General features: G+C 49.3%; 1 protein-coding gene and 1 non-coding gene across 2 annotated transcripts; one reads left to right on the top strand and one right to left on the bottom strand.

Annotated features, from left to right (window-relative positions):
* The first annotated feature begins 5,766 nt into the window (after positions 1 to 5,766).
* LOC100626505 (cationic amino acid transporter 3) lies at positions 5,767 to 15,130 on the top strand. Its single transcript, XM_021094916.2, is given in 13 exon segments — positions 5,767 to 5,857; positions 9,902 to 10,294; positions 10,855 to 11,013; positions 12,152 to 12,329; positions 12,531 to 12,643; positions 12,809 to 13,031; positions 13,205 to 13,344; positions 13,438 to 13,540; positions 13,719 to 13,918; positions 14,115 to 14,281; positions 14,554 to 14,662; positions 14,832 to 14,884; positions 14,887 to 15,130. Coding segments are annotated over 12 exon segments (1,887 nt in total). The 5' UTR covers positions 5,767 to 5,857; positions 9,902 to 9,918; the 3' UTR covers positions 14,953 to 15,130.
* Positions 6,935 to 7,041, bottom strand: LOC146402461 (U6 spliceosomal RNA). Its single transcript, XR_014808678.1, has one exon. It is a non-coding gene; the product is annotated as a U6 spliceosomal RNA (small nuclear RNA).

Below are 15,130 nucleotides of genomic sequence, written 5' to 3'. Positions count from 1 at the left end.
GTGGTTAACGAATCCGACTAGGAACCATGAGGTTGCGGGTTCGGTCCCTGCCCTTGCTCAGTGGGTTAACTATCAGGCGTTGCCGTGAGCTGTGGCGTAGGTTGCAGACGCGGCTCGGATCCCGCGTTGCTGTGGCTCTGGCTGTAGGCCGGTGGCTGCAGCTCCGATTCAACCCCTAGCCTGGGAACCTCCATATGCCGCGGGAGCGGCCCAAGAAATAGCAACAACAACAAAAGACAAAAAAAAAAAGGCAAAACAAAACAAAAAAAACATGCTTGTTGCAGGATGCCATGTGATGGTGCGAGGCTTTGAACCCAGTACCTTGGCACTGAAGCGTTCGAATCTGCCACGTGATACAGCCTTTGCCATTCCGGCCTGGCTTACCTTGTCCAGGAACCCACCACAAAAGGAAGTGTTCCCGTGGGACAGCATCTCAGCTTTGCCCGGGATGGTGTTGCTTGGCGCGCCCCCTGCTGGCCGGATGGGGAAAGCGCATCTCTGGGTACAGACAGACGTGGTGTGTGAAGTGCCCTCGGAATGTCACAAGTCATTTTCGGTGTAGGTCAAATTTAGTTTGCGGATCTGCAGCCACGGTATCCTTTGTATACACCGCCATTGCGAGTAGACGACGCCATCAGCCCTACCACTCCACGGCTCTTTAAACGCAGGGTCCCTGATTCCAGCTGCTGAAACATCCACCCTCTGGACAAGTCCCTTGCCCCCACTCCCTCCCACTGAGTGGCTGTGTCCCATCGCCCTATGCGGGCGCCCTGAACCCTCTCTGGCCTCTTTGGGATGTGTTCCAGAATGACCACAATGTTCTTTTCCAAAGGCAAACAATTAGCCTACCATCAACCCATCTAAAAAGACCTTAATGGTGTCCGGGGTCCTTGAAAAGCGTATTCATACCCCCGCTTACAGGGATGCTGACCATCTTGGCCCTGTTAGTTCTTCAGGGTCGTTACTCTCCCTCTGCCCCAGTAGATTTCAGCCACGACCACTGTCCTTCATTTCTCTTCCCCCCAGGGCTGTCAGCACGATGCTCTCTGCCCGGGATGCTTTTTGCTAGTTCATCCCCAGCCTGTGTGTCCTTCGAAACCTAAATACCATTTCTTCAGAAAAGACGTCCCGGACAAGACCAAATTTCCCTCTATTTTTTGCACAACAGTCCACAATATTTTTGGATCAAACTCAGAAGCGTCTATTATAGCTTTTTTTTTTTTTTTTTTTTTTTTTTTTTAAATAGGAAATCAAATGATACAAAATGAACAAGAACATACTGGGTGTACGGAGCCTGGACCAGTCCCTGATCTTGCTGTCAATTGGCAGGAAATAAAGACGACGCAGAATCCTTGCCCCAAGAAGGTGTGAGCAGCAAAATTCTGACTGTGGGACATTCTTATGGGTCAAACAGCTCAGGTTCTGCAACATAGGTTATAACAACGGGAATATAGAATTCCAGAGAAGTGTTTGGGTGATGGAAAAGCATGAGAAGAGAAGGGAAGGAGTTCCCTGGTGGCGAGTGGGTTAAAGATCTGTCATGGTCACTGCTATGGTGTGAGGTTCAAGCCCTAGCCCAGGAACTTTCCCATAATGGGGCTGGGAGAGGCCAAAAAAAAAAAAAAAAAAAAAAAAAAAAAAGAGGAGATTAGTACTATACAACTTTTTCCCCCATTTTTTAAAAAGTTTTATTGAAGTGTAGTTGATTTAAAATGTGATACTTTCTGCTGTACAACAAAGTGATTCAGTTATACATGTAGACACATTAGTTTTTTTCTAGATCCTTTTCCCATCAAAACCATGACAGAATATTGGGTGAGTGTCCTGTGCCAGACGGCAGGTCCCCTGTGGCCAGTCGTTCCATACACCACCGTGGGCATCTGCCAACCCCAAACCCCCACTCCATCCCCTCCCCCTCCCTTGGGATAACCCTGTGTTTTCAAAGGCTGTGAGTCTATATAACTTATTTATTGTGATGCGTATCAGTCTGTATTTAATTTTATTATTCTTATTTATTTGGCTGTGCCCATGGCACGTGGAAGTTCCTGGGCCAGAACGTGAACCCGTGCCACCTCATTGACCCAAGCAGAGTGGCAGTCCAAGCCACTGCAGTGACAAGGCCAGGTCCCTAAGCCTCTGTGCCAGCAGAGCACTCCTAGTCTCTATTTCATTTAATGATGCATTTCTGTATCCTACTGGGGGACCCTAAGATCCTTTTGACAGATGTTATTCTTTTTTTTTTTTTTTTTTGGCTTTTTTTGGCTTTTTTTTAGGGCCACACCCATGGCATATGGAAGTTCCTAGGCTAGGGGTCCAGTTAGAGCTCCAGTTGCCAGCCTGTGCCACAGCCACAGCAACATGGGATCCAGGTCATGTCTTTGACCTACACCACAGCTCGTGGCAATGCTGGATCCCCAACCCACTGAGCGAGGCCAGGGATCAAACCTGCATCCTCATGGATACTAGTCAGATGTGTTTCCACTGCACCACACTGGGAACTCCGATGTTATTCTTGAATTCACCCATCCAAACAGCAGTTCAGTGTTTGGAATATGAAATCAACACAGGGCTTGCTCACACTGTGACGCTGGCTCAGAGTACACGTTACTGGTATTAATTGAACATATGGTGGTAGGAGTTGCTATTGTGGCTCAGCAGAAAGGAATCTTACTAGCATCCATGAGGTCCCAGGTTCAACCCCTGGCCTCACTCAGTGGGTTAAGGATCCGGTGTTGCCGTGAGCTATGGTGTAGGTAGTAGGTAGCAGACGTGGCTTGGATCCCTGGTTGCTCTGATTGCATAAAATTAACCGTCTCTACCATTGTAGGTGTACAGTTCTGTACCATTGAGTACATTTCCATTGTCCTTCGACCAGTCTCAGAACCCTTCTCTTCTTGTGCCCATTTAACAATAACTCCCCGTTGCCCCCTCACCTCAGCTCCTGGCAAACCACCGTTTGACTTTTCTGTCTATGAATTTGATTCTCTGGGCATTTCATAGAAGTGGAATCATACACTCTTGGTCTTTTTGTGACTGGCTCATGTCACTTAGCACAGTGTCCTCAAGGGTCCTCCATGTTGTAGCAGGGGTCAGCCATTGCTGTTTTCTCAGGCTGAATCATATTCCACTGTCTGTATGGAGCATATTGTGTCTGTCAATTCCTTTGGGGATGGACATAGGAGAAGCTTCCATGTTTGAGCTACTGTGAATAGTATTGGTATAACCATGGGTGAACGGTTATCTCTTTGAGATGCTGTTTTCTGTTCCTTTGGGTCTGTACCCAGAAGCTGAATTACTGGATCATAGGGTAAATCCATTTTCAATATTTGAGGAATGACCACATTTTATGCATAGTATCTACTCCCTTCTCCATTTTACTTTCCTACTCACAGTGCCCAAGGGCTCCTCCGTAGTATCTGAACAAGAAGAACACAGACGCCCAGAGAATGAAATGACTTCTCCAGGTGCACAGAGGGTGTTGGTGGAGCCAAGATTATTTTTTAAAACTCTTTAATTTTTAATTTTTCTTTAATCTTTTTAGGGCTGCATCTGTAACATGTGGAGGGTCCCAGGCTAGGGGTCGAATCAGAGCTGTGGATGCCACCACAGCCACATCAAAGCAGGATCCAAGCCACATCTGCAACCTTTACCAGAACTCAGGGCCATGCCGGATCCTTAACCCACCAAGTGATTCCAGGGATTGAACCTGCGTCCTCACAGATGCTCTTCAGATTCCTTTCCAGTGAGCACGGAAGCTCTGAGCCAAGATTTTAACCAGAGTTCCCTGGCTCTTTGAATGTTTGCTCTTAACCAAAGTGTAACCATGGACTTTGGAGTGTCATGGGCAGAGGCTTCCTGAAGATGAAGAATGAAGGGTTGGTCCCTTTCCTCCAGGCAGTTGGGAGACAGACCAGTGTGGTCTGATGCCATGACTGAGCTGGGCTAGAGTCTGTCCCATGTCATTCTGCCTGAACTCGCAGTTCCAACTCCATGTCACTCTGCAAGCAGTGACACAAAAAGACGTCCGTTTCTAGGATCCTTGGTGTAGAAAGATGTGGAGTCTTAAGTTCTCTGATCACCCAGCCCCTTAAAGAGTCCCTTCACACATAACATGGAGGTGATGGAATAATGATGAAAATTTCCCCTGTTTTATAGAAAATAGAAGGACAAAGATGGTACATGGTTTGTACGAAACCAGACAAGCTAATGCATAGCAGAGCTAGATTTGAATAACAGAGCTGGTTGATTTCAATTCTAGAATCATCAATTCTAGGGGAGTTCCCCTTGTGGCTCAGTGGAAACGATCCTGATTAGCATCCATGAGGACACAAGTTCGATCCCTGGGATCACTCGGTGGATTAAGGATCTGGAGTTGCTGTGGCTGTAGTATAGGCCGGCAGCTGTAGCTCGGATTCTACCCCTAGCCTGGGACCCTCCATATGCCGTGGGTGCAGCCCTAAAAAGACAAAAGACAAATAAATAAATAAATAAAAATAATAGAATCATCGATTCTAAAATCAGCACCATATACCAATTAAGCAGCTGCTGTGTGTGCCACACACTGTATTAGAAGCATTTACAGAGTTCCCGCTGTGCCTCATCAGGTTAAGATTCTAACTAGTATGTATGAGGATGTGTGTTGGATCCCTGGCTTTCTCAGCGAGTTAAGAATCTGGCATTGCCATGAGCTGTGGTGTAGGCAGCAGTATCAGCTCTGATCTGCTGCTGCTGTGGCTGTGGTGTAGGCAGGCAGCCACAGCCCTGACTGGAATCTTAGCCTGGGGACTTCCATATGCCCTGGGTACAGCCCTAAAAAACACAAAAAAAGAAAAAGCTTTTGTTTCTGAAGGGACAGAAAACTTTTCTCTCTTTTGCCTTTTTTTTCTGTCTTCTGACTTTTTAGGGCGGAACCTGTACATATGGAGGTTCCCAGGCTAGGGGTCCAATTGGAGCTGTAGCTGCCAGCCTATGCCAGAGCCACAGCAAAGCCAGATCCGAGCCGTGTCTATGGCCTACACCACAGCTCACGGCAATGCCGAATCCTGAATCCACTGAGCGAGGCCAGGGATGGAACCCACAACCTCATGGTTCCCAGTCAGATTCCTTTCCATTGTGCCACAACAGGAACTCTTGCTTTTGCTTCTGAAGGGACAGAAAACATCTTTCTTTTGCTTCTGAAGCTCTTGCTTTTGCTTCTGAAGGGACAGAAAACATCTTTCTTTTGCTTCTGAAGGGACAGAAAACTTTCCTTTGCCTGCTGTAATAATTACATTTCCCTAAGAGATGGACGAATGTAGTCTGGTATCTAGAGGAGGCCCATAAAAATTCTGAGGCTCAAAGGCAGTTGGGCACCTAGGGTTTATATGCTACTCAGAGCCAAGGAGAAAGGGTGGGGTTCTGGGGGTTCAAAGGGGAGGGAGACAGCGCCCAGGAGGATGGGAGGAGCAAAGCTTTGCCACTCCATGAAGTCTTTCCAAGATAACAAGTTACCTGTGACAATAGCTCTCTTCCTGGCATTGGCTCCGATCGGCCCCCTAGCCTCAGAACTTTCATATGTTGCAGGTGCCTAAAAGGAAAAACAAATAAAGAAACAAACAAACCCCAAAAACCTTGCACTGAGGGTAACCACAGAAGAGTCACTGGCTGATTGCAACACTACAGGTGATCCTGCTCACTCAGCGCCACCCCAGCCCCACCCCCAGCCCCATGCCAACAACCCAAGGTTAATTGAGTCTAGCCTTTTGTGCTCAATAACTTCCTGCTTTCGTTTTTGGAGATGTGTCAGCTCCAGCCCCACACAGCTTAACCTCAGTCTCCCTGCGTGTTCCAGTGCTCCAGGCTCTGCTCCAAGAATCCAGTAAGTCTTGGTATCCCCTTCATCTGGAGGAGACTGGGCGCTGGGTTCAGCTACTCCTGGATATTTGTTGTTGTTGTTGTTGTCTCTTTGTGGCCACACCTGCGGCATAGGGAAGTTCCCAGGCTAGGGGTGGAATCTGAACTGCAACTACCGGCCTCATGCCACAGCCATGGGGATGCTGGATCCTAAACCCACTGAGTGACACCAGGGATCAAGTTTGCCTCCTCATGGATACCAGTTGGGTGTATTGCTGCTGAGCCAGAGCGGAACTCCTTGGCTACTCCTAAAGAGAACTCTGCCATCCCAGGGTGCAGCTGGGTCAGCCTGGCTCAGCCTGAGGGTGGAAAGACCCATTCTGCACAGGAAAGCAGGAGCTGGCAGGTGTGAGGGTTTGTGTGAGAAGAGGTGGGGTGGGGAGATTACATCCATGTCCAGAGGCTCTAAGACTAGTATTTAGGTTTGTGTTCTGACAACAGGAAAAATTGCCCTTATGTAAGGTGTATGACCTGGGGACCACTGACTTCAGGCTCCTGTCTACTACCTGGCACACTGTGTCTGCAGGTACAAGGATGACATGAGGGACTTGGCAGCATCCTGGATTTGGTATCCGTGAAGGATGATGGTGTGGTGATTTATGTTAAATCCCCTTGGGGTTTGTTACAGCCAGGAACTCTGTGAAGCTGGCTCTATTGTTTATCATTGGCAGCGGCAATTTTAAAATTGGTGATAAAATACACAACAAAATCTATTTAAGTATTTAAAAATTTTTCAAGTTTTATGGAAGTATAGTTGATTTCCTTCCTTCCTTTCTTTCTTTTCATTTTTTCTTTTGCTTTTTAGCACCACATCCGCCGCATATGGAAGGTCCCCAGCTAGGGGTCAAATCAGAGCTACAGCTGCCGGTCTACACCACAGCCACAGCAACGTGGGATCCCTACTGAGCAAGGCCGAGGCCAGGGATGGAGCCCACATCCTCATGGATATTAGTCAGAGTCGTTTCCCCTGCACCTCAACGGGAACCCCCAATGATTTTCATTGTTGTGATCATTTCTGCTTTACAGCAAAGGGGTTCAGGTAAAGACCATGGAATGCTTCATGACTGTGTGTCTCATCCTGGCGCAGGGGCCATGCTAATCTTCTTTGCAAGATTCCAGTTTTAGCAGAGGTGCTGCTGAGGCCGGCACCCATGCTAAGCAGTTTAAAGTGTGCAGGTCACTAAGTTGACGTACGTTTACATATTTGCTGAGCAGCCAATCTCCAGACACTTTTCATGCTGTAAACCTGAAACTGTGTCCCCATTGGACAAGGGCTTCTCTTTGTCCCCTCACTCAGCTGCTTTCGACTTTGTGTCTCTAAGGATCTGACTCCTTTGGGTACTTCATGGCGGTGGAAATACAGAGTATTTGTCTTTTGGTGCCGGGCTCCTGTCACTTGGCAAAATGTCCTCAAGCTTCCTCCAGGTGGTAGCACAGGTCAGATATTGTTGTCTTTGTGTTCCTTTCATGGCGCAGTGGTTAACGAACCTGAGTAGGATCCATGAGGATTTGGGTTCAGTCCCTGGCTTTGCTTGGTTGGTTAAGGTTCAGGTGTTGCCATGAGCTTTGGTGTAGTTCACACACGTGGCTTGGATCCCTGTTGCTGTGGCTGTGGTGTAGGCTTGTGTCTGCAGCTCTGATTCCACCCCGAGCCTGGGAAGCTCCATCACTAAGGATGCAGCCCCAAAATGCCAAAAAAAAAAAAAAGAAAGAAAAAAAGAAACGCTGTCTTTTGAAGGCTGACTCCTATCTCACTGTCTGTATAGACCACACTGTTAGCCTTTCCTTCATGGATGGACACGGGAGCTGCTTCCGTGTGTCAGCTTTGGTGACTAATCCTGCTGTGAACAGGGGTGTCCACAGCTCTCTGAGACCATCTTCTCTGTTATTGGAGGGTATCCCCAGAGGGGGAGTGTTGGATTATATGGGAAAGCATTTTTAGTTTTTGGAGGACCCCCCGTCTTTTCTCCACAGAAGCTGCTCCTTTAACACTCATCCTAACAGTGCACGAAACTGGTCAGAAGCATTTGAAAAAGAGGCAAACAGGGGTTCTGAGCAGTACATGACGTGTTCAAAGGCACAGGTGTGGGGGCGGAGCCAAGATGCGAATCAGCGTTTCCTGGCTCTTGGAAAGCTTGCTCTTCACCACTGGGCTGAGCTTGGGCTTTGGAGGCTCCGTGGGCAGGAGCTTCCTGAAGGTGACTGTGTTCACTGGGTCAGCCTGGCCCTCAGAGCTGGGTAGTGGGGAGACATTGTGTGCCCCAAAGATTAGGAGAGAGAATCCTGTCACTTCTGATTGAGAGTGAAGGTGGGACCCTTTCCTGCAGACAGTTGGGAGACAGACCAGTGTGGTTTGATGCCTTGACTGAGCTGGGCTAGAGTCTGTCCCATGTCATTCTGCCTGAACTCGCAGTTCCAACTCCCTGTCACTCTGCAAGTAGTGACACAGAAAGCAGTTAGTTTTCAGGAACCTTGGTGTAGAAAGATGTGGAGTCTCAGTTCTCTGATCACCCAGCCCCTTAAAGAGTCACTTTGCACATAACAAGGAAGGGAAGGAATAAGGATGGCAACAATATCCCTTGTTTTATGGTGGAAAGGAGGACAAAGATGGCACACAGTTTTTACTCAATCAGACAAGCTGATGCATAGCGGAGCTGAACTGGAACCAGCAGATCTGGTTGATTTCAATTCTATAATCATCTCTCTTAGCCACTCAGCGTAGACCAATTAAGCAGCTGCTGTGTGTGCCAGGCACTGTTTTAGAAGCTTTTGCTTCTGAAGGGGCCAAAATCTTGGCTTTCTAGATTCTTTGACTGGTCTGATCATGACATTTACATAGCAGATGAACAAATTTAGTTTGTTAGGTACAGGAGGCCCATAGAAACTCAGAGGCTCAAAGACAGTCAGGCACCTGAGGCTTAAATGCTCACACCCTGAGCTTAATGTGAAGGGGTGGGGATCTGGGTGTTCCCAGGGGAGGGAGACAGCCCCCAGGAAGCTGGGAGGAGAACTGCTTGGGAAGCAAATGTTTGCCCATGTATTTAGAGATGTCTTTTTTTTTTTTTTTTTTTTTTTTTGGTCTTTTTGCCATATCTTGGGCCGCTCTCGCGGCATATGGAGGTTCCCAGGCTAGGGGTCCAATTGGAGCTGTAGCCACTGGCCTATGCCAGAGCCACAGCAACACGGGATCCAAGCCACATCTGCAACCTACACCATAGCTCACGGCAACACCTGATCCTTAACCCACTGAGCAAGGCCAGGCATCGAACCCGCAACCTCATGGTTCCTAGTCAGATTTGTTAACCAGTGAGCCCCGGCAGGAACTCCTAGAGATGTCTTTCTGAGATAAAACTTTATCTCTAGAAACAGCTCTCTTCCTGGCATGGGCCGTCTGTCTAAGTTATTGAGCAGTTAAGGGAGAGGCCACAGCTGTTCCTGAGTCTTCTGGGTCCTCATTGCCTTCAGCTCCAAACAGTGCACATGTAAAATGGTGCATTTTTGGAGTTCCTGTGGTTAACTAATCTGACTAGGAACCATGAGATTGCAGGTTCGATCCCTGGCCTTGCTCGGTAGGTTAAAGATCTGGTGTTGGTGTGAGCTGTGGTGTAGGTTGCAGATGCGGCTCGGATCCCGAGTTGCTGTGGCTCTGGCGTAGGCCAGTGGCTACAGCTCCAATTGGATCCCTAGCCTGGGAACCTCCATATGCCGCAGGAGCGGCTCTCAAAAAGGAAAAGGCAAAAAAAAAAAAAAAAAAAAAAAAAAAGTGGTGCATTTTGGGGGAGACATAATTCTCTCCCCTCCCTTCTCTGCAAGCAGCCTTTCCAGTAACTTTGAACCATGTGGAAAGTCTTCCTTAGATTTGAAGAAACCAAAGCTCAGAGATGGAGAACGTGCCCCGTGTACCCCTTTACCCGCTGCTACCATAACCCCGTTGCTTTGTGGAGTCAGACTCCCAGGGTCAAGTGTGAATGGACATTCTTGGGGACTTTGTGACTTATTTTCTCTGCAGGGCGGAGCCTCTTCAATATGTCCAGGATGCTGGGTCAGCGTGTTCGCCAATTTGGTGAGAAACTGGTCCGAAGGCAGCCACTAGAGCCCAGGGAGGAGTCTGAGATTCCCACACTTCATCTAAACACCCTCAATCTAGTGCTTTTTGGTGTGAATACCCCCAAGGCTCGTATATACATCCTGGCTGGTGCCATGGCCGTGTATGTAGCTGGACCTGCGGTCATCGTCTCCTTCTTGCTCGTTGCCTTATTTGCCGTGTTGTGTGCGTTCTGCTTTGCTGAGTTTGGGGCCCGGGTACCCCGCTCTGGTTCTGTGTATCTCTACAGCTATGTGACAATGGGACAACTGTATGCCTTCATCACTGGCTGGACCCTCATACTGCATTTAGGCGTTGGTGAGATGCCGGGAGCGGGCCATGCTGTGGGCTTAAGACCAGGGACCTGGGAGAGAGATCTGGGGTCTTCCCTTGTTCATCAGCCCTTTGTCATTGACCTTGTAGAGGGAGTCAGATGGTTGTGGCAGAATCCCCTCCCCCTGAATTCTCCTCGGCTCTATTCTGTTGTCCTAAAATGACTGGACCCAAAACTTAGAAGGAGGGGGAAGTGTAGGGAGTGGGTGCAAGGGAGGCACAACCCACAGGCTCACTTCTCAGCATTTGAAAGGCTTTGCTCAGCTGTTGTCTTCCTGGATTTACCTGTACCAGTTGAGTGGGATTTCAGCCCTCATCTCCCAGCTGTGCTGGTCCTACTTCCCTGTGTTCTTTTCTTGCAAAACCTCCATCTCCTCCTAACATATCACATAGCCCATTTAGTCACCTATTCAGCTCCCCTGAGCCCATGAAGTGAAACTTTGAGACAGGGTATTTTGTCTGTTTCTTCCCCCCCAAATGCACTCCAGGGTGTTTGTAGGGGTTCAGTTACTGTCCTTTCATGAATCTACCTTCTGCCACTGCAGCCACTGCCTACTTGACCAGGGCCTGGAGCTACAACTTTGACAGCCTGATTGGGAACCACATCTCACAAAAATTAGAGGGAATGTTCTCTGAGCATATGCCCTCGTTCCTGGCCCCATACCCAGACTTTGTTGCGCTGGCCCTGGTGCTGCTGATGGCTGGTAAGAAGGGGTCAGAGCTAAGCTGGGGAGCATGGACTGTGAATGGGGGCCTGGGATGGGAAGGGCTTGGGTTCCCGAATGGTGGGGGGATTAGGACTGGAGAGAAAGGGTCAGGAAGGCAGAGCTTAGCCCATTGTTTTCCACCTTTGCAGCACTGACGTTTGCCCACGGGTGGGGGCTGTCCTGTGCTCCCCGAATTACAGTTTTCTTTTTTAATACATGTATAGGGGTGGCATATGGAATTTCCTCAGTATATGATCTGAATCCAAGCTACATCTGCAACCTACACCACGGCTCATGACAACACTGGATCCTGAACCCAGTGAGTGAGGCCAGGGATCCAACCCACATCCTCCAGAGGCAAGGCTGGGTACTTAACCTGCTGAGCCACAGTGGGAACTCCTGTAAAATCACTGTTGGATGTTGACCAGCATCCCTGGCCTTTGCTTCCCCATGTGACACATGACAGTCGGAATATCTCCAGATATGGCCACACCACCATCCAGGGACAAAATCAGCGCAGCTCAGAATCACTGAGAAAATAACAGGTTTCCTCCTCTATATTGAGAACAAGGATATTCTTCTAAAGGAAAGGAGATTCCGTGGTTCTCTTCCTTGCACAGTAGTTAACGAATCTGACTAGGAACTATGAGGTTGCGGGTTCGATCCCTGCCCTTGCTCAGTGGGTTAAGGATCAGGTGTTGCCGTGAGCTGTGGTGTGGGTCGCAGACGCAGCTCAGATCCCGAATTGCTGTGGATGTGGTGTAGACCGGCAGCGACAGCTCCGATTGGACCCCTAGCCTGGGAGCCTCCGTATGCCATGGGTTCGGCCCCAGAAAATGGTAAAAAGACAGAAAAAGAAAAAAAAAATATAAAGAAAGAGAAAGAAATGAACCATCTTGGAGTATACAATTCCGTAGCACTTAGGACATTCACAGTGTTGCACAACCAAAATCTCCCTCTACTTCCAAACATTTTCATCTCCCCCAAAGGCAGCCCTGTACCCACTGAGCATCACTGTCCATCCCCCACCCCACCTCAGGTCCCCAACCCTAAGCCCTTGACCACCGCCCATCCACTTTCTGTCTCTGTGGATTTAATTATTTTGGAGGTTTCACACTTTCCGTCTTTCCCACAGGGCTACTGATTCTGGGAGTTCATGACTCAGCCCTGGTTAGAAAAGTGTCTGCAGGCTGCAATGTTTTGGTTCTCAGCTTCATGATCCTCTCTGGCTTCATTAAGGGAGACCTGCACAATTGGCAGCTCACAGAACAGGACTACAAACTGGCCACATCTGGATCCTCTGACAGCTATAGGTTAGGAGGGTCCTCTTGCCCCTAGTCCTGCTTAGCGGGGGCTGCAGATCTAGGAATACGGTGGGACTGGAAGAGACCTGGGCTGATGGATCCAGATGATGGGGTCCTGGAGCCCAGGTCTTGGGGCGTTAACAGAAGAGTCCAGTAGAGATGTCTGAACAACCTCCCCCACATTCTTCTTCATCCCTTCTCTCACCACAGCCTGGGCCCTCTGGGTTCTGGAGGGTTTGTGCCCTTTGGCTTTGAAGGGATTCTCCAAGGAGCAGCTATGCCTTTCTACTCATTCCTTGGTCTCAATGCCATTGTCACTGCAGGTAACATGGTCTTTGTGTGTCCTTTCCAGCTTTGCCCCTTTGGGCTGCCCTTGAGCAATGGGGTTGGCAGTTGATGAGGCTGCTTTTGGAGATGCAAGGGGGAAGAATATTGAATGATTTCACAGCTGTGTGTTTTCCTGACCTGATGCTCCCACCATCCTGCAGGGAAAGAAACCCCTAACCCTCAGCGTTCCATCCCTTGGAGCCTAGGGATCTTCATATCCAGCTGCTTTTTGGCCTACTCTGGTGTCACAGCAGCTCTCACCCTCATGGTGCCCTACTACCAGATTCATCCTTACAGTCCGCTGCCGCAGGCTTTTCACCATGTTGGGTGGGCTCCTGCTGGATACTTGGTGGCTGTTGTCATCCTGTGTGCTCTTTTATACAGGTCAGTGTCAAAGCTTTCTCTCCATGTACCGTCAGATGCTCAGACATCCTCTCTCTTGGGATCGAGGGACAAGAGGGAAAGACACCTCACCCCATGTGGGACTAGGGAGCAGAAACCAGGTCTGTCCTGCTTGTCTACATCTTTACACATGTTCCCATTATTGTCTTTTCCAGCCTCCATGTTGTTATGTTGACCATGTCTCGGTTGATTTGTGCAATGGTAGAGGATGGGCTCCTTTTCCGGGGACTTGGCAAAACCTATGCCCGAAGAGGCACCCCCATCGTGGCCATCCTGGTTTCTGCAACTCTTTCAGGTCCATAAACACAACCCAGTCCTTCTTTGATCAATTTCCTTAGCTTGGATATATCCAGTGGCTTCTTAATCCCTCCCCCAACCCTCATTCTAGGGATCCTGGCAGTACTTTTTGAGATCTTTCATCTTGTGGAACTCATGTCAATTGGGGCCCTGCTTTCTTACTTCCTTGTGACTTTTTCTGTCCTGATCCTCAGGTGAGACTCCACTACACATTAACTGGGGGTATTGGGCTCATGGGAATTGAAGGGGAGCTAATGAGCATCTGTCTTCTAAATGTCCTGCTAGGCTCTGGAAGGAAAGAGGTGGGTTATACTGACTGATGTTGGATGCATAGAGGCTGCTATTAACATTGCCTTAAATCCTCTGCTTCAGATACCAACCAGACCAGAACTTCAGCAAGAAGGAGAAAGCAGAGGAGGAAATTGAGATGGAGCCTATAGTTGGAGCAAGTCCTTTGGAATCTGTACCTGAAGCCGGAACCTCAAACCCTCTAAAGAGTCTGTGTGACCCTATCAGCACCACCCCCACTCTGAAATCTGGCCAGATTGTCTATGGATGCACATTCCTGCTGGGTGAGCCTGGGGACATCTCTTTGGTGATCTTCTGAGATGGACAGGATGGGTAGGGAGTGGGTGTGCTGGCAGCTGAGGAGTCTTGCAGATGTGATAGCCCTTCCTGGGGTGGGCAGTGTGGGGAGGGGTGACCCGAGGTCTTGACCCATTTGGCCTCTGGAGTTGAGCCTGCTGTCCTCCCCCTTGACCCTTGCAGTTCTCCTGCTGACCATCCTGAGCCTGCTTCTGGCCCTGTGGCCCAGCCGCGTGTTCTCTGGAGACCCCGGGTTCACAGCAGGGGCTGTGCTGCTGCTGCTGCTTATTGCTGGGATCACCGCCATCATTTGGAGGCAGCCCCAGAACACCTCTCCTCTTCCCTTCAGGGTAGGTGACCTTATGTGCCCAGCTGTCCAGGCTGAGGGGCTGAAGTCGACAAGCTTTGAGGTGAAGTCTCCTTGCTGGACCAGGGAAGGGGGGACTTGCTCAAACCCATGGACCTTCCCTGGTCCCACCCAGTGCTTCCCCCCCACCCCCAGTCTCAGTGGGCCCTGCATGCACAGCCTGAGGAGGACTGGAGTCTCCCCGCCCACGTGGGGGAGGGTCCTCCCTCTCAGATGTGGGTGCTGTGTTCAGTGAGTCACTGACTTTGCCCCCAGGTCCCTGCTCTGCCCGTCCTCCCAGTGCTGAGCATCTTTCTGAATGTCTACCTGATGATGCAGATGTCCTCTGTGACCTGGGCCCAGTTTGGCATCTGGAATGCCATGGGTGAGTGGCCTTCTGGGATGAAGAGGCCTCTTGAGGGACAGAACCCAATCCCCTTCCTAATGACCTCTCCCCACAAACTGTGTCAGACGCCATAATAAGGCACCTTCTGGGCATTTGTAAGTGGGGAGAGGGCCTTCTTTTCCTTCTCATGGTCTCATTTCCCTGCTAGGACTGGCCATATACTTTGGATATGGGATCCGACACAGCCCGGAGGAGAAGAGTGATCCACAGCAGCAGCGTTCAGTTTCCAGACTCTGGATGAACACACCCCTAATGCTGAATCCTCTTAAGCAGAGCAAATAGATGTTCTGTGGCTCCCTCCAAAAGGGCAAATGTCTTCTGATTCAAGGGACGTTTTAAGCCTCTGTGGAGTGTGAATGTGGGATGCATTTAGAGCCCTCTATTTATTGCTGGTGGACACAATGACTTTAACGTGTAATTTAAAGTAAACTATTTTTTTATAATAAA

This window comes from Sus scrofa, chromosome 6, assembly GCF_054392235.1.
Source record: "Sus scrofa isolate SSC_HxYL_T2T_F1_AM1 chromosome 6, Sscrofa_HxYL_maternal_Yorkshire_Landrace_v2.0, whole genome shotgun sequence".
Classification (NCBI taxonomy): Eukaryota; Metazoa; Chordata; class Mammalia; order Artiodactyla; family Suidae; genus Sus; species Sus scrofa.
This window is presented reverse-complemented; position numbering and strand designations above follow the sequence as displayed.